General features: G+C 35.4%; 1 protein-coding gene across 5 annotated transcripts in view; it reads right to left on the bottom strand.

Annotated features, from left to right (window-relative positions):
* GPC5 (glypican 5) overlaps positions 1-22,819 on the bottom strand; it is a 577,648-nt gene that overhangs the window by 262,433 nt on the left and 292,396 nt on the right. For all 5 annotated transcript variants that reach the window (XM_068182437.1, XM_068182440.1, XM_068182438.1 and 2 more), the window contains one exon: positions 17,602-17,764. In XM_068182437.1, coding sequence (XP_068038538.1) covers positions 17,602-17,764 — 163 coding nt within the window. The remainder of the gene's footprint in view (positions 1-17,601; positions 17,765-22,819) is intronic.

The following is a 22,819-nucleotide window of genomic DNA, read 5'->3' as shown; positions in this document are numbered from 1 at the left end:
CATGCACTTTCACCTTTTAATTATTCAACTCTAAGTTAAAAAACATAAGTACTCAACTTAAGGGTGTATTTTAGTATTCACAAAACAAAAAGATGCAAAGATGAGTTGCTATGGAGAAGTAATGAAGAAAGTTTTACAATGATATTAAGCAAAACAAAATGTCTCAAAGTGTAATTACTATATAATGTTTTATTGGTGGGTCCATTAAGAACCCTTATGTTCAGTCCATAGGACTGACAATTTCCTATTATTAGACCAATTTCATAGGTTGTATTCAAGTCATTTGATTGTTTCAGCAAAAACTTTTGATAGATGTTTAATCAAAAATAACAATAGGCAGGTATGTGAGTTGTTGTTTTTCCTCATAGTAATCAACTCTTCAATAATCTGTCATTTGACTAAATATCCTTTCTCATTCTTCCCGACATATTTCTTGAGAATTTTGAAAGAAAGGACAGAATGATCAGCTAGTGTTTCATGAAAATAGGTAAGAAGGCAAAAATTTCAATGTAAAAGACATCCCAAATTTCCCCACCACCTGGTGGAGCTCGATGTGCCTTTCAAAGCCACAACACAGAGACCAGGCTTTTAGTCCATATGGTAACTTATGAATTCTGATAACAAATGCTGTTGTTTCACTAAAGAGGTAATTACTAAAAGAGGAGCTACTGAGTACACTGAAAAGGCTGAATAGATGTGCTGGATGTGGAAACAAACGACCTTTCACCAGTAGACAAAGGGAAGGCAGTAAACACAGGTGTTTGGGATTTTAGAAGTTTTTGATACTATCTCTCACAGGATTTTTATGAATAAAATGTCCAGCATACAGCTAGACATGCACACAACATGATGGGTGAACAACTTGCTGAAGGGTCAGGTTCAAAGACTTACCGTAAATGAGGTAACACCTCTCAGGTGGCCAGTCAATAGAACTAAAAAATTCCAAATTCTAGGTGATAAACCTGGTTGATCTCAACACATGAAGTCTTTAAATATTAACTGAAAAAAGAGAATATTGATAATACATGGCATTGTGCAGTGCTTGTGAGTAATTTTCCCACCTTTTGTGGCAGAAGAATCTGCATAGTTTAAATTCCACAACAGCATTCTGATTGTCCATTTGATGACACTCACATTTGACAGTGGATTGCAGTGTCCCACTGGAAAACTTAAGTGTACGCACGCTTTGCTTGCTTTCTTATGTTGGCACCCTGAGGTTAAACAATTAATTAATAGAGAGGTTGTTCAAGGGAAGTGCTTTTAAAGTGCTACTTCCTATTGTTATTCTTTATAGATTATCAATTTGAACCTTTTTAGACCATCATAGAGTTGCACAGTAACCTTCCTTCCTCTTCTCCCCTGTCACCAACAAGTAGCACGGCTTTCAAGAGGTAAAATGTCTAAATTGTTCCAAAAAGATAAATAAATCAAAATAAAATAAAGCATCCTGTTAGGTAGACCTTTTGGGGAAATATTTTCTGGCTGCCCTGTTTCTTTATCACCTAAGGGAAAAGCTAGTTTCTAAAGCTAGTGATGGACTGCTCACTATGAGAATTTTTAAAGTATTAAAAAAAAAAAAAGTAAAACGAAAAAAAGAGAACCATGACACTGAAGCAGATAGATGATCTCAAAACTCTCTGCGATTAACTGGATACAGAAGAAAATGAAATAGCAACCTAGGAACACTATTTTTTCAAAGTGATTTATATGTTATATTAAACAGCAGGAAAATCCTTTCTAGAAAAATCCTTTGGAGAAAGAACATGTACTCCTATTAGTGTTTGGTACACTGCTGCAGCACATAAATATCCAAGGTGGCAAATACAGGACTAGGATTGCAGTTTATGAAATTATGCCATAAAATAACTATTTCCTTTAATTCCCAATATGTAGTTGTTTTTATTTCTTTTTTAAAAAATAAATAAATACTGCAGAATCCCATTCTCTCACCAGATTAAGTCCCTGTACTTTTAGGATACTCACAGTAATACCTTCTCAGGTGCAATAAATCAGATGCTGTATCTGATAATATTCATGCATTCCCTATCATCAGTCTTTACTCTTTGTAAGCGAGTACTACAGTGGCATCTTCTGGCATACAGAAGAATTAATTGCCTTCTTGCTGTGAAAGAACACTGCGATTTAAAAAGGTAAGTTAAGAAACAAGACTAAAGAACTGAAATAAAAAGCACCTGCTGTTCTTCAATTATTCTGTTTAGAGCAATTGAAATAGTAATGAATGGTGAGAAATTAAAATCCACTTCCTTGCTAAGTGGCCTTTTGGACACAAGAGTTTATGTATGAGTCAACTGCTTCTAAGGCTATTAGTATCCTATATAATGACTAATAATTATTTCAGCTGGCATAAAATGACAAATGGTAGTTAACTAGAAAAAGGAAGGAGCAATAAAAAAGGAAGAAAAAAGGCTCTAACTAGATAGCTCTAACTAGACGAAAAATAAAATCTGATTGTTCTCTTTTTGAATCCATATCTAAACACTTTCTTTTACATTTTATTACTTATATTTCTTAGAAATTGCTACACAGTAAAATAAGTTAATGTTTATGGATTTGGGGATGATGAGAGTTGTTAATGAACTGAATATTACATTTGAAATTTTACTAGAAAACGACTTTATAACTTCATAAAAATGTTACTGAGCTCACAGCTTTTAATCACAAGCTCTTTAATTATATATTATAGTTTTCTTTTCTCGGATATATTCTGTGTCATTATGCATCACATGTCTTGCTAAGTACATTCAAATAAGAAGTGAATCTTGAAAAGCATAAGCAGCAACTTTCTCAGTCTACTCGTAAGAGCCTGAAAGGTCACACAGGTTCTGATCACAGGTTGTGAGAAATTACATTTTTTCTACTATCTATTGAATTTCCCCCTTTTTTGTGGAAGTTGTTAACACCAGTATCAGGTTATCAATCACAGGGCCATTTTTCACAATGGAAAGCTACTTGGATTTCGGTAGTTAGTGACTGTCTCAAAGGACCTAATCTTGAATCTATCAAAATACTTGGTACAGGAGCATGAGCAACTCAAGTCCTGAGTGTACATAAGCAGATCTTCAAGCAAACACTTGGTAACAGTGCAGAGAGAGCTGTAGAAAAAGTAACAGACTTTGCCCTTGACAGGCCAAACCACTGTGTGTGTGTGCAGCAGTGAACTCTCAGCTGAGTCCATAGGATTGGCCAGAGAGCTCATGGCTCATGACTACATGATGATGTATATGATACAATATGAGTGATTAACCTCAGCCTGTCCCTTTGGCCCTACTTCCAAAAGAGATTCCGTCTTGATAAAGACAGGACTCCCCTGTGTAATCTGACACACCAGAGCCCAGTGTGCAGTTGCACTGGGTTTGTGTGTCCCAGTGCTGGCAGTGGGGCTGTAAGGATGGCATCTGTGAGGAGAGACTTGGATGCCTCATGTGTGACACTGGCATTTCAGTGGGATTCAGCAGATCCATCCAGGGCATGGCTTAGCCCCACCAGTCAGGACTGTGGTGCCCCAGGGAAAATATATTTTTAAACGGGCAAAATTCTGCTTATCACTGAGAAGGAGGAGGTGAGTGTGGTGGAAGTGAGAGAAACTGAGAGAAACAACCTTCTGAACACCAAGGTGAGAGAAGGAGAGGGAAGAGGTGCTCCAGGCATCACAGCAGAAACTCCCCTGCAGCACCTAGAGAGGAGCTGTTTACCACACTGTAGCCTGAGGAGGACTTTGTGTTGGAGCAGGTGGATGTGCCCTGGAGGAAGATGCCGCTTTTGGAGAGGACCCATGCAGCACAAGGAAGAATATATGAGGAGAAAAGGCAGCAGAAAGGAACTGTTATGAACTGGCTGCAATCTATCCCTTTTCCTTGTCACCCCTGCAACACTCGGTGTCAGAAGGAGGCAAAGGAGCTGGGAATTAAACAGTAAGATGGACTGAAATAAAGTGGGTGATGGGGTGAAGCTATTTGGTTTTTACCATCTGACTCTATTTTAATTGGCAAGAAATTAACTTTCTTCAAGTTGAGCCGTTTCATTTTTGGGATGTTAATTGGTAAGTTATCTTTCTGATTTTACCTTGACACAAGAAAGCTTTTGCCTTATCACACTATTTTTTTATTATTTGTTGAGGACAGGGAGTTAGAGAACAGCTGAGTGGCTATCTGGCAATCAACCAAATCAACCCTGCACATCTATATTAGTAAATAAGCACGTTCAATTTGCCTCAAGGTTTTGGTCTGTATTAAACAGCATCATTTGTGGTTCAACTATAGTGGCTAGAAGATCCAGAGGATAGGCAAGGTGGGCAGCAGAGACCACCTTCTCAGCTAAATTAATCTGCAAACAATAGTCTGTACTCTTAGTTTGCCTGTATTTGAGGTGTGTCTGGGTGTCTTATGTGTCTAAGTCTTGGAACTACCAGAGATAAGCAAATTGTAATCTGGAAACAAACTGATTCAAGTTCCTTATTATCACTCAATTCATTTAAATATATGAGTAGGCATTTTCGGTTATTGAAAACAAAATCCCTGATGTGCACTTTTAATCAGCAAACCCTTAATAAACAAATGTTTTAATAAATCTCAAGATCTTCTGCAAGTCATAATATATGATCAATATTTTTGTCTACAACTAGTTTTTGCTGAACAATTTTATTAGTAAACAACGAATAGTTCCTTTTTCTTTTTTGCTAATGACTGTGTTTATATATGTAAGGCAACAAGACAATATGTAGTAAATTATTATTTTACAGCTATTTAGCTCATATGTAGCTGCTTCCTTTTAGAACAACTCCCACATTCTGGTTTTGCTCCCTGACATTTCAGAAATAGTTTTTTTTTAACAGCTAGCTGTCTCCACTCTAGCAACTGACATATTTTCCAAATGTCACTGTTACAATCCATAAGATTCTCTTAAGAATATTATACTTTCCACATCACTATCAGCTTTGCAAGTGCCATAAACTGTGTTTCTCATATCTCAAAGCTGGTCACAGGATCCACTCTTTGGCCTCAGAGATGCAGACTTACATTTATGAGCATTTCTATTTTAGACTGTGAACATTGGGAAAAAAATGAAAAACCGTGGAAGAGACATAGTAAAAGGTAATGTACAAGCACATTTCTGCATTTCTCTCTTACATCCTTCTCTATTCAGACTTGTTCTCATTCAGACGTCTCGATCAAACATTTTCCTCAAAAAAACCCTCTTTGGTAGTTTCTTATTCTTAGACATTTTATTTCATCCTATCCCTGTTCTCAAGGCTACATTTTTGCTTCTCCAGTCTAGGTCTCAGAGACATTTTGTCCCTCAATTAAAATGACATTGATTGCCCAATGTCCATAATCCTTAGGGAATTTGTCATAATAAAATAAAAACATGGCTTTCATGTCCTTTTAGAAATCTGATGTGTCTTTCCATATGGTCTCTCCATGCTTATATCAAGCCAAATCACATGAATGAAAAACATAGCAGCTACTCAGTGGCCCTAAATTCAGTTTGTGCTGTAAAAGCATTTAACTGGGGATGACTGCAGGCAGCATGAACTTGAGAAAGGAATCCAAATGGGAGAAAAGATCCAGAGACATAAAGGGCTTAACATAAAAAATGCTAGTGACTACATGGTTCCACAAATGAGGCTCTGATGAAGTCTGTATCTATTGAGATGTGGTGTAACCCTCTCTTTCTGCAACTGGGTACATCATAATGAAGCAGGAGATTTTCCCTTCCTTAAGCACATCTACTGGCCTTGAGAAGTGTCTGCTTAATGGGGCTCTAGATAGGGAAAATAACTGAAGTTAAGCATGTCTAACCTCACTGCTACTGGCCAATATCTGGGAAAGTTTTTCTCGTTAGCCAGACTTTGAAAACCCAACAACTGGAATTTATGTCCAGTTTATCTAAATGTAGATATGTAGAGTATAAGGTTTAATCAATCTGAGCTAGTTTCTGCTATAGATACTGGAAACAGAGTTCATACAATCAAAATAAACCAGTGACGACATACAGAAACAGACTCCTGAAATTATCTGCTAAAATCCAGCGTGTCTAAGCAACAGAGTCACACCCCTCCAATTAGGTATCTACTATAGCTTTTTACCTTGTAAAATCTTTTCCACACAGCCTTGCAAAAACCTTTTACATATATTTAATTCTGGAAACTTAAAATCAGTACTAGTGCCTATTATCAGACTACTTGTAGAAATTAGACATCACAATCCTAAATCAGATTCGAATTATACCTCACCACTTCCCTTCAAAATAAGAAAAGTCCACTTGCTGCCTTCCAGATACCTTATTTTAAAGAATACAGGTCATAACTGAGTATTTTTAATAGTTTTACTCTTTTTTAGGGAACTTCTGATGATTTATATAAGTGTATATATATATATATATATATATATATATAAATATAAATATGTATTTTTTTTTTCACACAAGTTTTGCAGATTTTAGGACCTAGATCTTTCTTAGGCTTGAGTCTCCTGTACATATTGTTTCATGGGGGGAAAAAAAAAGGTAGTGTTTCTGTAACAAACAAAAGTTTCTGTAACAAACAAAAATTAATTGATTCTCTTTTATTTAAAAGTTAGCAAATGGTTTGAGCATGAATTACTGAGAAGCAGATTAGTCAAGGCAATGGAGTTATAATCATTAATAGTGCAAGATGCAAATATGAAACTAATCTAATTTAAGTCTCTGAACAGGTTGCAAAGGGAGCTCTCAGGAGATCACACACACTTTGGTTTTATAAAAGAATATAATAAAGACTGGAGATGCATGACAGGCCGAAGAGCTACCTTTGGCTATAAATCACCTTTGAGTAAATCAAAGTACGACATTTATCATGGTTACAGCCTGTTTAAGAAATAGAAAGATAATAGTCTGATATGATTCACAACTTCGAAAAAGGACAGGTTCTTTCATAAATAGGTTTAGGAAGTGTTTTACAATTCCTTTTTGATTCAGTGAAATAATTTCTTATTCATGTAATGGCTATGAAAGTTTTTGGTTGGTGTAGTTTTACATTTATATTTGTGTTCAAAATCTAAAAGGAGAAACAGATCAAAAAGGTACCAAGACAGTTTAATAGCAAAACACACCATGGGATTTACAGACATTGCCAATTCTTTTTTCACCAGCAGCCATTTTCTCCATCACAGATGATGGAGAATAGGGATGGTTTCTTCTCCCAGCAAACGAGGGCTTTGAGACAACATGAATTCTGTTTTACAGGTCTTATTAGCTGTATTTGCAAGTATCCCCTCTATTTTTTTATTGCCAGAAGTCATTAGTGATACTGACAATAAGACTGTGGAGTACATTGAAAGATATTAACCCTTATCTAAAAATAAAAATCAGTATTAAAACAGAACCAGAGTGAATGCAAAAGAACATAACTTTGGGAAGGCATTTTCTAAATAACTTGAGATATCTCTACTTAAGCTACTGAAGCTTGTCCTTTTACAGTCAGTTGAGAGAAATAAGGGTTGTAGGGCATCTTTCTCATCTTAACAGACATACTTAAAGTAGGTCTAATGAACTGTGCCCTCATGTGCTTACTCATTTTCAGTGGTACTTGTTTATTTCTTAACAGTGACTATAAAAGAAGTCAGAATTTTTTAGCTCATGAAGAAAAATCTTTTCTCTGTGTCTATCATTATTAAAGTAGGATTGCAACCTAAGGAAAAAAAGAAATATACAGTAAGCTAAAGCTGTCCTCTAATACTCACGTTTAGATTTTGGATGGTAACAGGTAGCATTTTCACTGTAAAATTGAAGTAGCTAATCTGGCCATTTAAAGGAATTGTTACTAGAATATGATAATAGTTTCAAACTACATAGACACTGGCTTTATGTTTTCTCTCACTCAAAGAAATAAAACCAGTTAATTTCCACAAAAAGGAAAAAAAAAAAGGGCGCTGTCATGGTTTGACACTGGCGCAATGCCAGCGCCCCCATGAAAATATGCTTTTCTAAATAATTGCTGTGAGATGTGATCAGGAACAGAGCAGAGCAGGCTCATCTTAGTAACAAAGGAAAGAACTTTATTAAACTACTACTACTAGAAAAACTACAAACACTAAATCCTGGATGAAGACTTTCTAAAACACCCCTCCTCCTCCCACCTAATTTCTAAACAAACTTAACAGTGAGACACCACCCAGGATCCTGATCAAGTTGCTACTCTTCAGATATTCAAATACTCAGTCTTTCAAGGGAGACAGGAGTCTCTCCTGTGCCACAGACCCCCCCCCCAGGAAACACAATTGCCACCCTTGTGTTTCCATGTCACACATGGCAACCGCCCGGAGAAAATCTGCCATGGTGACACTCTCCTTTCCATGTCACATTGCTCTCACCACCGTGCATGGACAGACTGCTCACAGGGCTCTTTTAAGGATGCTTTGCCATGGACCAAAAGAGACAACAGTTCAGTTTCTCATTTTGGGACTACAGTCCCCCCCATTTTCCCTTGGGGCTGAGGGTCCAAGAACAGAGGTCTTCTTCTCCTCTTCTTCTTCCTTGAAGATAGAGGGCTTCTCCACACCTTCTCTCTACTCCTCTGTTGGTAATCACTGAAACGGGTCTCCTGGCACACCAACGCACCACCCTAATTGCAGCTTCTGTTAGGAGAATTTGGTTCAGTCTATGGCTAACAAGAGAAGTCCAGCCACAAGCCACTCCATTATCTCCTTCCAACTCGAGAATTTCTTCTTCCATCATCTCGGATCCCAGACTGTCTCTCTTCTACTTCAAATCAAGGAGGAGTAATATTTTACAAAGCCTTCATTTCTCAGGAAAGGGTTAAAAGCTCAGACTCCCTGGACGGCTGATATCTCTGCCCAGCAGCCAATTCCCAAGGCCAAGGCTGGGCGCCTTCCCTCCCCCTCCTTCTCCTCTGCGCCGGCAAAGTTACAGGTGCCGTCCGGACTCTCTATCTCTTCCCTCTGCGGGGGGGAATGACAAAGACATCTCTGCTTCTTTCCACCCTTCCGTCCACAGGAGCTGGCTCGGTTCCAGTCCTTCTACCCCTCGGCTCACCTCGACCAGGGCTCATGGCTCCCCCTCCCCCACCCAGCCCCATGGCTGGGCAGGGGAGATCTGCACAGCACCCTGACCGGAACCACAGAGAGCGAGCTCTTGGGAGTTCTTGCTTTTAACCCCCTGTGTTCTCAGAGGCGTATCCCTATCTTCAGTGGTCACTTCAGGTGCCAATATCCAAACTTGACCACTGATTGGTTTGACTCAACTTCCTGAAAAAAAAATCACTTCCATGTCAAACCACGACACGCGCTCATTTTGAAACTTTTGGTCAGTAGAGTAGAAGTAAACTGGAAGAGTAAAAAGAATCATGCAAATTGGATAATAAAAGCTATCATAGGCAGTATGGGAAATGGAACATCAAGAGTGAGGTGCTGCTCTTCCCCTCCTCCTGCCAAAAAAAAATTAAAACATGGACAGATTTAAAAAGAACACTTCAAAATTATGAAGAATTTCTTGTAGAAAGATCTCCTAGGCACAATAAAATCAGTCATAAGGGTAACTGGAGATGAAAGTGACTATTCAGAAGTTCTGTTCTTTAAAAATGTATTGACCTTTGAGGGCTTATTTGAAGTAAAAACTCTCATGTCTTTGAGGATTAGACATCACTACTTAAAAGAAAGTGATTGATTAAAAATACAATTAATTAAAATGAAGTTTTTTTGCAGCAAAACACCTGCTCATTTTTATTTTCTATAAAGGAAAACAATATAAATTTTCATCCACTGAATTAATGGAAGTATTTGGTAAAACAGTAAGGGTGGTTAGATTACAGGGATCGAGAGTTATAAAATTTTTTTCTCTTCATATCCTTAATACATTATTATGAAACACATTTCAAAGAACACGTTAACAAATAATGAATATTTATTTATTTATTAAATTATAATCAATGACTAATCAGAAATTATTAAAAAGTAATATTGACATTGGGTCAATTAAATATTACATGCATTAAAAGTCTCCAAATTTCTGGTAACTTCAGAAGTAGTGGTATTATTATAAGGTAATGCCTTTAAAAATACAATTAGAACTCTTTAACTCCAAATAAACTTATTATGTGGTCTCTCTGGAAAATACAAACTCATATGAAGTCAGTGAAATGATGCCTACTCAGAGTAAAGTCAATCAGAACTAATTTCAAACCTAACAAATTAGCCTTATTTTCTTCCAATTAACCATACTTTGCATAAACTAGCAGTGTGTTTTGACTTGATTTTGCATATATCAGATGCACATGCAAGAATAAATATTCCATAACCTAATACAGAATAGATAAGGAATTTTAATGTCTAATACAAAAAAAAAATATGATGTACAGTTATTTTTTAGGAGTTGTTCCCTTGATGAAATGTTCAAAGTTCTCTGTTAATGGGATGAATCATAAAACTTTAGAAGTTTTTTTAGGAAAAAAAAATACCTAAGCTCAGGGCAGACAATAGTGAAGTGGTTATTCTGGCTGTAGTCTATATGCCAGCTGAATAGCCTTAACCATAGCTGTAGAGACTTAGCCTGATTATTGTCTCCTATTCTATCCAAATGATTAAACAGTCTTTGCGCCAGAGAGATCCACTTACAGCAGGTAAAGGTAGGAAACAATGTACTTGGGATAGCATGCTGCTTTTTGAAGGATTAACCTTAACCGTTTTGCCACTGGCTCATTTGAAGGGATTGGATTAGTAAATAACACAAATTCTATGGTATCACATAAACCATTTGCATTTACACTCACATCTTATTCTGTGTTTGTGGAATGAATATGGTTAACCATTTCTTGCTTAGATAGAAGACCTGACATTTAGTGATTGTTCTTGATGCATTGTAAAGAATTGAATGTCAGCTTTTTTTAGCCTTACGAACCTATCAAGAAAAGGTCTGTTTTTATTCCCCATCTCAAAATTTTGTTTATAGCTGGTGGTTTGTCTTTCAGATATGTCTGAAAGATTCTTGTAGAGGAGTAGTGGGAAATGAGGGAACTCACAAAACAATAAGGCAACATAAGGTAAGGCTGTATTCTCTCTTTTTGAAACTTATATAGTGCAAAAACTTCCACACAGGAGGTGTTTTTGCTCTCCACCTTTCTTAAGAGCACCATTCGGAATTAAATCATGTAGTCCACAGAAGGAAACTTGACATTCACTGTCAGGTCAATTTGAGCAAGGACTGTGTCTGTACTTGGCTTTCTGCACTTCTGCAATTGCTTCTGTGCTTTTCGGCATAAAATTTAGGTGAAATAAGGAAATGGTGTATTATTCAATCACTGTGTAACTTGTTGATTGAAAGCTTTGAAGTATTTACAAATCTGGAAGACCGATCACAAGACTTTGGGTTTTTTTCCCTTCTCTCTATCCAAGGAAATAGCCTGAAGGATGTCCATGATGGTGAAAAATTAGAAGGAAATGCATAAATCCATGGAGAGGAGTTAATTGGAGCCTTAGTGTTCTCCAGGCTGATAAATTACACTTTTATTAATCCATTACCACATAAAGTGTCTATCTCCACGAAAATACGATCTTTATTCTGTTCTATAGCATACCAATTCAGATGATACACAACCTGCATGTGATACCTTGACCACATAATACCATATTCTGTATTTCCCTGACATTTCCAAAAAGGAGGCCTTGAAGAGCTATAATCTTTAATTTTTTATATATATAGAAAATAAATTATATATAAACATTTTTTTTCTTTTTTTTTCCTCTCTTCACAGGAGAATCCAGAGCAGAGAAGGACATGCTGGAGTATACCCTCTGTCCTCAAGTTTGGGAGGCATAAATCAGTAGGCAAGAAGGGGGTTTTTGGAAGTTTTTAAGAACTAGTAATAAGTAATAAACCAGAATTTGTTTACAGGCAGGTGCTGTACAATAGTACTTTTGAAGGAGTAGCAATGGCTACTTTGATTCTACTGCTCTGGTGATAAAAAAGCATTTAGGACATTCTTTATCCTGATATGTAGCTATAGCACCTATTATTAATTTTCATCAGGAAATATTATAGAATGGATGAGAAAGCAGTAAACATTAGCACTTTGCTAGAAGTTTGTTTCTTTACTGGTAACCGCACATGTAAATATTTATACATTTGTTTAATGAAATAATACATGTAGTAAAAGGCACAAGATTTCTGGTAACTTCAGAATTAGAGGTATTATTATAAGGTAATTCCCAGCAAAATCTAACCCCATGTTAATAATGCAGATTGTTTGTAATAATTGCACTGTTCTGATGTGGTGTTTTAGACCAGTGAGTGTGCTCATTAAACACTTTATGATAACTTAAAACCTTTGAAGACCAATTGTGTTTCTTTGTGTGTGATAGCTGCTGTCATAAAAATCTTCATGTCAATGTAACATATTAACACAAGCCAAAAAAATATCCTGCGGCAAAATATGGAATTTTATATTATCTGACTTTATTTCTGTCTCTGTGTAAATTCCCTCAGCAAATTTTACATAACCCTTCCCCTTATTTGTTTTTGAAATAACAATCCAACCTGACAGCACAGTTTCAATTCATTACTCAGGTTAAATTCATCACTCAAAAAGCACAAATGTTGATTAATGAGAAAACGTCTTAAGAGAGAGAGAGATTATACTCTTTAAATAGAAAACAATCAAAAATTGAAATATCTTTAATTTTTTTCAAATGCATAATATCATTATGCAGGTCACACCTTTTTGCAAAATACTGCATAAGAAAGTTGTATTGTAACTTTTCTCAGCTTTTATAAGGCATTTTAAGTGGAATCCTTTCGGTTTTTCTCTCACTGCTTGTATTGGTTCTGGCTGAGCTAGAGTTCAATTTCCCATACCAACCCTCACAGTGCTGTGTAGTTTGGTGGCACCTGGCACCCGTCACCTGTCTACCCACCACAGTGCTTCGTGTTGTTATACATCTGGCAACTTTACCTGTTCAAACTTCATTGGCTGGTGAAGGTCTATGCTTAAGAATTCAAAAGTGGTTTTGGGATTTTTTTTTTTTTGTAAATCTTTGGAACTTGTTCATCCTTTGCCTTTGTTTATGCTTCAATAATTTATATCCTCACATATTTTTGTGCCAACACTTGATCGCGCACACAGAAAAAAATCTTTGAACTTCATATGTGTTGACAATATGTATCATCTTGCTCAGTATTTACTAATTCTGGAAATGTAAATTTTTCACGGGAACATACTAATTGCAATAAATCTTTCCCTTCAAAAGATTTTCAGCTCCACAAAAGACAAGGCTATGAGAGAAAAGAGCTCAAATTATGGTGGTCTTTATGTGAAAAGGAAGGGTGAGATCCCCCAGCCTCTCAATTAAAAATAGCCTATGAGAATGTTATTGTAAAAAATTATTGTTGCAATACTTAGACCAAACGTGGCATTCACAGCAAGAACTTTTATTTTTCTTATTAATTTTAAATAGAATTTAGATTTACTAAACTGAGTGAACTATGAACAGTGAAGTCATGTAGCCCTTCCAAAGACACCTGAATAACACCACACATTAACTTTTAGCAATTAGGAAGAATACTCTTGTGTGTAAATAAAACCTGAAATCCTACTCAGACATAAGGGATGTCTTACTTTACTGAGGTAACAGAATGTAGATGAGAGTTAAAAAGAATTTAACAGATGGCAAACATCATAATGGAGATTTTACTGCCAGCTTTAAGTAGTTTTGGTCCCAGAATATGCCACCAGAATCAGATTTAACAATGAGAAAAGCAACTATACTGAAGTGGGTGAAGGAGCAGAAAGAGGAGAAAGGACATTTGAGACTTGACAACGCAGTATAATATCAGGCAAGAGACTTAGACTGGTTTATTTCTATAGAGTTCACAATATAAAGCTTTTCCCAAGGTATTTTACCTCTCCAGCATGATTTGAACAAGAAAATAATAATCCACAGATTAAGAAGCCTGAGAAATAAAACATTTAGGAGACTGCTTTCTTCAAAGAGGATGAATATCAGGTGAGATTAAAAAAAAAAAAGTGGCAGAAAAGGTTTGCCCATATATATCTTAAGCACAAGGATATCCTCGATATTTGTGCATAATTGAGCCCTAGTGAGATCAGGGAGAACACTAGGAGAGCTCTGGCTGCAGTATAGAAACATGCATGTTGCATGTTAAAATGAGCAAAGAAAGACAAGCAATTGGTAGAGCACTTTTCAGTGAATCGGTGGTCTTGCTAGAAGTATTATGAAAATTTTGATAGATGGTATTGAGAACCTCAGTGGAGTGGTATTGGGATTAGCCCTTCCTCCCAGAGCTATTTGAAAACAGATTCAAATCAATATGTAGGTGATAAGTATTTGTTGTTATTACTGCTGCATTCCGCAGGGGATTTCAAAGAGGTAATTCATTGTGACGCATGAAACAGCCCTGTGGGAGCTCCCAGGTTAGAGGAGAATAAAACTAGCAAATGAAGTGTCAAGACTTTATACTACTGTTTATTTTATACATTTAAAGTACACTATCCTTTCTAGTACCATTTCTTCAAATAACTGCACCGATTTACCATATTTTAAAAGTACTTTTGAAAGAGCAAACCAGTCAGCACAATTGTAGCGCTTTGAAGCATTAAATATAATGTAATGATTGAACTGTAAAATAGGAAAATTAGATTTTTTCAAAATATAACGCATTTTAAACATTTTTGTAATGAAAGGCTATCACTTCTGTGTTACAAAAACTAGATCTCCTCACTGGCCTTCTAAAGCCCAAAGGCTGTCACCACACATCTGTCAGTCTTCAGCGCCAAATGTGAAATAAATTCTTACATCTCTAGCACTGAATGTGGAAACTAGTAATCTTTCACTTCACAAGCTACATGGACACATAAAATTGGTACAAGTCTGTTTTGGCAAAAGTAAATCCCCTCCCTTCCTCTCTGTTCCTTCTGAGTCTGAGTACCAGACACATGTCCAAAAGGCAATGACATGGCATCAAAAAAAAAGGTGGATGTGTCTTTATACTTTATTTTTATACATAGCAATGTAATTAAAGGGGTTGGTTTTGTATCATACTTTAATAGCTTATTAAGATCATTATTTTGTTGCACACAGGATTATCTCCTTGGTGAAAATGTCTGCAGAAGCTACCAAAAAGAGAGCCTGGGCTATGGCTAGGACCTCTAGACTCAACTATGGAAAAAAAATATGTAGCAAGCCCCATTTATTTTCTGGCTGGTTATGAGAGAAAGCAAAGTTGTCCAGAAGTAAAAGAATGTCAAAGGTTTTCTTGATAAGGAAAAATAATACTAACTTTATGACTCCATAGAGAAGCTAATGCTGAGGATCAAACATACTGTGGTCAACTTGTAGGCTTGCCTGAAAATCAGACATACTTTTAAAATCGCTGTAAGCAATATCATCATAGCGAATCGAACTTTTCAGTTTAAAAGCAAGGAGTTTAAAAATCTTACTTCGCTTTTAATTGATACCAGTCACCCAAAGCTAAGAAAATTACACAAAATTATATATGTTGCATAAATATATATAAAATATAGATATTAAAATATAAACCTAAATTCCTATTATGTTTATTTTTTTTTTTCAATTGTAGTTCCTCACATAAAATCTTAAATCTCGAGATGATAATTTAGTTTCTTACTAAAATATATTGGTTTCCAATTTAAATCTAACTTTAAATTCTAACTTTAAATTCCAATTTAATTCTAACTTTAAATTAAAATTTAAATAAAGTCCTACTGATATATCACAGTGATGCAATAGAAGAATTTTTCAAACACCTGTTTAAAGTATGTGAAACATATACTTTAACATATACCTAAAGATACAAGCGATTTCCAAAAAAAAAAAAAAATCTTGATCTACATTGTAATAAAATTCTACAAAATGGAATGTTTTAACTGTTCTGTTGGACAGCCCATATCTGGTGCCCCAGAACAAAGTAGGACTCTTTGTCCTAGTTTTAGTTGTGTAGTTTAAAGACAAATTTTAAGCTGAATTCCAAAAAAGAAATGCATGCCAGCATAAATCCATGAAATCACAACAGCTCATGGAAGGTACTAGTAGCTTAAGATTTATGCACAAGTCAAAATATCGAACAGTATGGATTCATATTTTTGTTCTATACTATCTTAGAAAAGTTCAAATGAAACGGAATTACATGCAAATTTCACTATGCCTAACACATAGCTTATAATTCTAGCAATTTAGAAGATGTAGTATAAAGAGGATATGAAGGCTAATTATAATTCTGACATTTTGAAAAGATTGCACTAAATATATCAATATTAAGAAAATTCTATGCAGTAGAAGAGACTGAAATGAAATATACTGTTCTTGAAATTCTTTTGTCATTTAATACTTTCTTAATAGCTCTAGTCACATTCTAAGACTATTTTACAGTACTTCAATACCACAGTGTGTCATTATCAAATAGATATAAGATATATACAGTATTACAAAGAACATCTGGTTTTAAATATTTTAACTCCTAACTTCTTTCTCCAAAGTTAAACCTCCAAGGGCATGCTAAGGAAGTAAGTGTCCGAACTTTTTTGGATATTGCTCAAAATCCCATCTAGACTTCTAGTAGGACTTGAAAATGTTTAGATTAAGTGTCAGTGCAAGAAGATCTTAGGCTGACTCCAAACTGAATTGTTAAGTCATGCCCCAGAATGTTCTGTCACATTTTTCCAGCAGTTCAAAAACAAATGGGAAACTACACATTCTCTGCAGCCACATTTTTTAATTGCCTCTTTACTGTCAAGTCAAAAAGTACCTGGTGTTCACATCTAAGCCTGAAAACATGCAACACCCTCAAATTCAGTGAATATATATAATGCAAAATGCAGGAAAAAATTCAAAATGGAGTTTAGATGAAAAAAATCATCTATTGCAATCATGTCTGCCTATGTTTCTAAACTGGGAAGAGAAATAAAACATGCTGAAAAATGTCTTGATTCAGAGAAGTAGTAACTTACTTTGCTTATGGTTGGAGTTCTATGCCTAAGTGCATAGCTACAGGATTTTTAATGAAAATTATTACAAGTGTGTTTCAGAGAATAAACAAAACAAAAATAAAATGCAAACAAATAAAACCCCAAACTACATAAAAAAAGACTGTAAGAAAAGTGGAAAGATACATAAGAAACAGCAGTGGCATTATTGTTGAGTGCTTTAGAACATTGGTTCCAATAGTTTTTCAGGAAATGCAGCTACCAGCACTAAACGTCATGGTTTGTCATAGTTCCATCAAAAATTAGTACAGTTTCTCTTTTTAACTGTCAAATCTCTTATGTTAATACAATAACTCAGAGGGACATGCCACTTTACACCTATTATTTGACTAAAATCCTGTGTTAAGTCTATATTATGCCAAGTGTATTTTGACATGTGTTATGATAAAACTGATACTCATTGATACCATGCTCACAGAAATCCTATAATTGCAGGCCTATTCCTGTAAATCTTGGAGCACTACATGGAAAACTTTTCACATCTTTCCCGAGATATTTCAGTGGCATGTATTAGTGGAAAACATACCAATTCATTCTTTAAATGCATGAAGGAAACAGAATAATGGACTTACGATCTGTAATTTTCAGGACTCTTTTGAATTCTCCACTTCCAGATCCTCCACAACCATCTTCATCATCACAGTCACCACTGATTTGTTCATCTAAACCTCCACCACTGCCTGTATGTTGGAGATCCCATTTGTCATATTTTCGAAATGATTTGCCCTGCAACAGCTGAAGACAAGACATAGTATGCAAGTTAGCAGTACATATGGAGAGCTACAGTGAGTACCCAAAATTTCATATATGCCCCTAGTAATTAGCTGATTTGAAAAGGAAATTTCAGGATCGACAGAATGAGAATTCTGAGGGTTTTTTAATTTTTTTTAACCTTGACTTATAGATAGATTTAAAATAGTGGTGTTTGGAGATACATAGTTTAGTTTTAATTAAAAACCCACAAAATGACCTTATCACTATATAAGAAAATTTCTTGCCCAGAGGCCAAGTGGAATTGATAGATACATAGAATCATAGAAAAGTTTGGGTTGGAAGAGAGCTTTAAAGACCATCTAGTCCAAATTCCCCTGCAATGAGCAGGGACATCTTCAACTAGACTAGGTTGCTCAGAGCCCCACCCAACCTGATTTTGAATATTTCCAGGGCTGGGTCATCTACCGCTCTCCTGGGAAACTTGTTCCAGTGTCTCGCCATCCTCATTACAAAAAACTTCTTCCTTATATGTGGTCTAAATCAAACCTCCTTCAGTTCAAAACCATTGCCCTTATTTCTACCACAACAGACCCCACTAAAATGTTTGTTGCTCCTTTCTTACAGGCCCACTTAAAGCAGACAGCATCTGTACTAAATAAGAGCTGGACCTGGGTCTTTTAAAGACCCCTGTGGTGTCCAAAGAGACATAAGATACATTTATTGGTTTATGTGAATTTTTCACATTTGAAATATCTGACGTAGTGTGAGAGCTCTGTTACAGCTCTATATTGGTCAATACAAAACATACTTGCCTGCTCTGGGTGTGTCATATAGAAATGTGGTAGAAGCTGAAGGAAAAAAATGTGTTGGGATGATATCAAATGCTTGACCAAGGACAGCAGACCAAACTAGTACACTCAGAGACAGGGCTAGCATGGAAAGAACTATTTCCAAAGGACATCCAGGCATTACTTGGGTAGAACTAATAAAAGTGAGGTAAAATAAAACAAAGGGATAGTTGATACTGGCCTAAGCAGTGTAGATTATTTGGTTCCAGTAAATAAGATTGTTCTCTGGCTCCTTTTTATTTCTCACTATAGAAATGGCCAATGATAACTACATGGTTCATAAGAAAAGAGCAGTGATCTGTTTAACATATTTCTCCACTCTGTTGAGCAGTGCTGAGCAATCATCTGAACAATGTTAATCTATCAAATGTACAAGTATCAATGTTAATTTATCAAATGTACAAGTGCTGTCACACAGTTTTTAAATACTAGGTGGTACAACTATCATATTCACACAAACAATGTGCCCTCTTCCCCGTTCAGATTCAGTTCAGTTTATCTGTCAGATAAATATAAACATCATAACGTATAAAAACTTAGGTTCTTACAAATGTTAATAATTCTTATAACATCATCTCATCCGAAATACCAGTTTGTACAGGTTTGTGCATTACTTATGCTTCAGTCTAGGAAGACTTCTTTACACTGGCCAAAACCTCACTGTCTCAGATTCTTTAATTTAATAAGCAGATAGTACTTTCTCCTCAAAGAAGATACTAATTAGTTAGAAACAGACTCAGTTGTTTTATACCTTTAAAAATATGTTTGCTTTGTTGCTTAACAAGGTACTGGGTTCATATTTTCAACCTATATACTGAGTTTATTTTCAAATTATGGAGTCACTTCCCAGACGAGGATCTCTTAAGTGCTGTACAGTGCCCAACAAAAAAAAATATTTTAATCACTACTGCAATGAGATCATTCAGATAAATCTCAATCCTTCCATAAAATCCACTTGCTCCTCTGTGTAAGAACAGGAGAATGCCACTCACCACTGAATTAGCAGAGCCAATTTATGCAGCACTTTTAATTCAAAAGTTTTATTAGACATTTTTATGCTACCTGAAAGACAAACTACCTAGCTAAGAGGAAAAAAAGCTCCTTGGTACTGCTGCTTTGCTCCCTGCTCATTGTGTAATCCATGCCATACTTCTACCGAACAGCATTTATTGAAACAAAACATAGACTGTTTAATGAACTACACTCAGTTAAAGAGCAAACTTATTTTTCTCCCCAGTTCATATTGTGACACATTCCCAGGCCCAGTTGTATGATAAGGTACTCTTTATCCCTGAGATCTGTGGAATAAATGTGGGCAGGAACTTCCAGCAAGACAGTTTTTCAAACAAAATGTGTTGCCAAATTTTCTACAGTATACCATATACATATATACCATATATACATCTGGTGTGTATATATATATATATACCTATGTGTGTGGGGCTTATATATATACTTATATATATATATATATATATATATATACAACTTTTTGCAGCCAGAGACCATGCATCCTCCTCTATATCTGTCTGTCTTAGAAATATATTGACTTAATAAAGTTTTATATTTTGTTGCTTCTTTAAATTTCAGCACAACTTAGTTATTTCTCTTTCCTCACTTTCTCTTCCTTTTTTTATTATTATGCATTACTGACTTATGACTAGAAACCTAGAAATACAGATGATCCCACTTAATTGCTTTAAAGGTAGGTTCAGCATTGGAAAAAGTTCTCTTTAACTTTTTTCAAACTTTTCACTGTGCTTGAAAAAGTAGAGAGTAAATGAGTAAGCTCATTTGTTATTTGGACTTTGTTATTCTCAATTCGGTCTCCTTAACTGTACAAGAAGAAATATTGTCTCCATATAAGTTCACAAGTCTCAGTGCTGGGTCTCTACTAAGAAAGACTTGGATCTAGTATAAATTCTTTATTAAACAGAAATCCATATAGTGTTTCAAAGCTAAATTGATTCACATTATAAATAAAGATAAAAGTTGTTTAAAAGAATTGTTCTCTTCGGCTGCACTTTTTATAAAGCTATTCTTTAAGAGGAAAATAAGTACGTGTTGTAACTGGAAAATTTTGTTGTATAGACTTACTGGGTCTTTTCAGCTTAATGAGGAGGGTTAGTAGCTGTATACTGTCTGCCCCTCAGAAAAGTAGATAGACTGTTTTCCTGCTGTGTCATAGTATAAAATAGTCTCTTTTTATTTTGTCTAAAATTTGTTCTATTATATCAAATTTGTGTCTCAAAAAGCCTGAAACCCCAAACCCCATGAGTTTTATCATACATTATTGTCGTTCAATTTCAATGAAAGAGGCAGCAAATATTACTGGCAACCATGTAAATTTGAACGAGTTATGGCAAGGGTTAGTTCACCACTCCTCTGAGACTGCAGTAGATACACCAATATTCCAGATTTGCTAGTTCTTAATGTTGATGTAAGTTTATTGAACTAAGACTTTCGTATCAAAAGCATGTCCTCTGCTAGCAGCATTTTATTTTCCCAGAAAATTTGTGAACCACTACTATGGTATATGTGCATGGGGGAATGGTTTGGGTGTACATCAGCTGAAAGGTCCTTGGGAGTCTTCAGCTTCACAGCTTCCCTATATAGCTTTGGGAAGTTTGGCCTCACCCTTAGATCATTTAGTGCTCAGTTGCCAAAATACCTCTCAGGACTTTCACTGATGGCTTAGTGGAATGCTTTCTTTGACCCAAAAGCAATTCTGAACAAGGTTATAATACCAGAAAGTACCATTAATAAATTTTGTGACACTTCACATCTCAGAATGAAAATATTTGCATTACAGAAGTTATGTTGTTTTATTAAAGTACTTCCAGGGTTCTGTAAATATATGACTCACTGCTCTGTAACATTTTGGTAAGAAAATGAACTGCTTGCAGCAGCTACAGAGGCATCTTATGAGAGTTCTTGAAGCTTCTCAACAAATCTAAGAGTCTAAGCATAATTGGGAGAATTATCACTAAGGATGTATGATTATTGTACAATCCCATAGGGTCTTGTAAACTTTCAAGATTATTTGAGACTTATTGATGATCTGGGAAGCAAAATGAAAAACAAAGTGATAATGATAAATCTTTTATTGCCATGAGAACTGGAGAACTACTAAATAACAAAAAGAAGTGACAAACTAAGAAAATCTCATCTGGCAAGTGAGGCAATTGAGTGAATTTTAAAATGCATCCTATAATAAAGTACAGACAAAAGTAAATTTGCAAGTCTAAATATTGTATTACATGCTTATTAAAAGCCAAAATATTCTGTTTCATAAATTAATTGTGGATGTCCTGCATAGCCAGCAGAATATGAATTACCCAGAGCAGTGTTCAGCCAAAGATTTTAATGGGATATCTTTGGGCACAGAAATAGGAATACTAAGTCAGATTAGGAGTGTTATATTACTCCTAAATCCCATTCTCATTGTCTTTGTTCAGAAAGGATGGCCCAGAAGTGAATTCCATTACAGTGATTAAAATGGAACCAAAAATCCTTTTGTTTTAACCACGGGGCTCATCCTTTAGTACACTCAAAAACCCCTTGATCTCAAGATTTAACCAGCCTTATAAGCCTTGTAAGTGCCTATTTGGTAAATAAAGATTTAAAAGATTCGGCAGGCCAAAGCATATGAAAATAGAAAATAAATAATTTTTTTTGTTTAAACATTCAAAGTGAATAAAAAAAATCTCTGCTACCAGAAATCATACATTTAAAAATATTCCGGTTAGTCTATATAAAAATAATTTTTCAATAATAAAAAAAATTATAAACAGTTGTGGTAAAGGTTTTTTTTTTAGTTTGGTTTATTTGGGTTTTTTTGTTTGTTTTGATTTGGTTTATTTTGCTTTTTTCTGGTTCAAAGAGGTTTTGGTCTTAAAGCATTAATTAATTCAGAGGTTCAAGGACGTGGTATGTATGAGGTTAAAGTGAAAAATTGAAATGGTCCCTTCTACCTCTCAAAAATGTATTAATTCATATAAGTAAATAGGAAATGGCAAGGCTGTACTCTGTTTTGTAATTTTCTGCTTGCAGGGAGTTTAATCTCTGTTTAACAAGTGATTTAATCTCTGTTGTTGTTAAACTCCACAGGAAAACCAGACAGATATTCCCTCACTCCTCCTCAGTGGGATGAGGGAGAGAATCAGAAAAATGGTAAGACTCATGAGTTGGGATAAAAACAGTGTAGTAGGACATAAAAGGAATGGCA

The sequence above is a fragment of the Anomalospiza imberbis genome, chromosome 2 (assembly GCF_031753505.1).
Source record: "Anomalospiza imberbis isolate Cuckoo-Finch-1a 21T00152 chromosome 2, ASM3175350v1, whole genome shotgun sequence".
Taxonomy (NCBI): domain Eukaryota; kingdom Metazoa; phylum Chordata; class Aves; order Passeriformes; family Viduidae; genus Anomalospiza; species Anomalospiza imberbis.
Note: the sequence above shows the minus strand (reverse complement) of the source record. Positions and strands in the feature narration are given on the sequence as shown.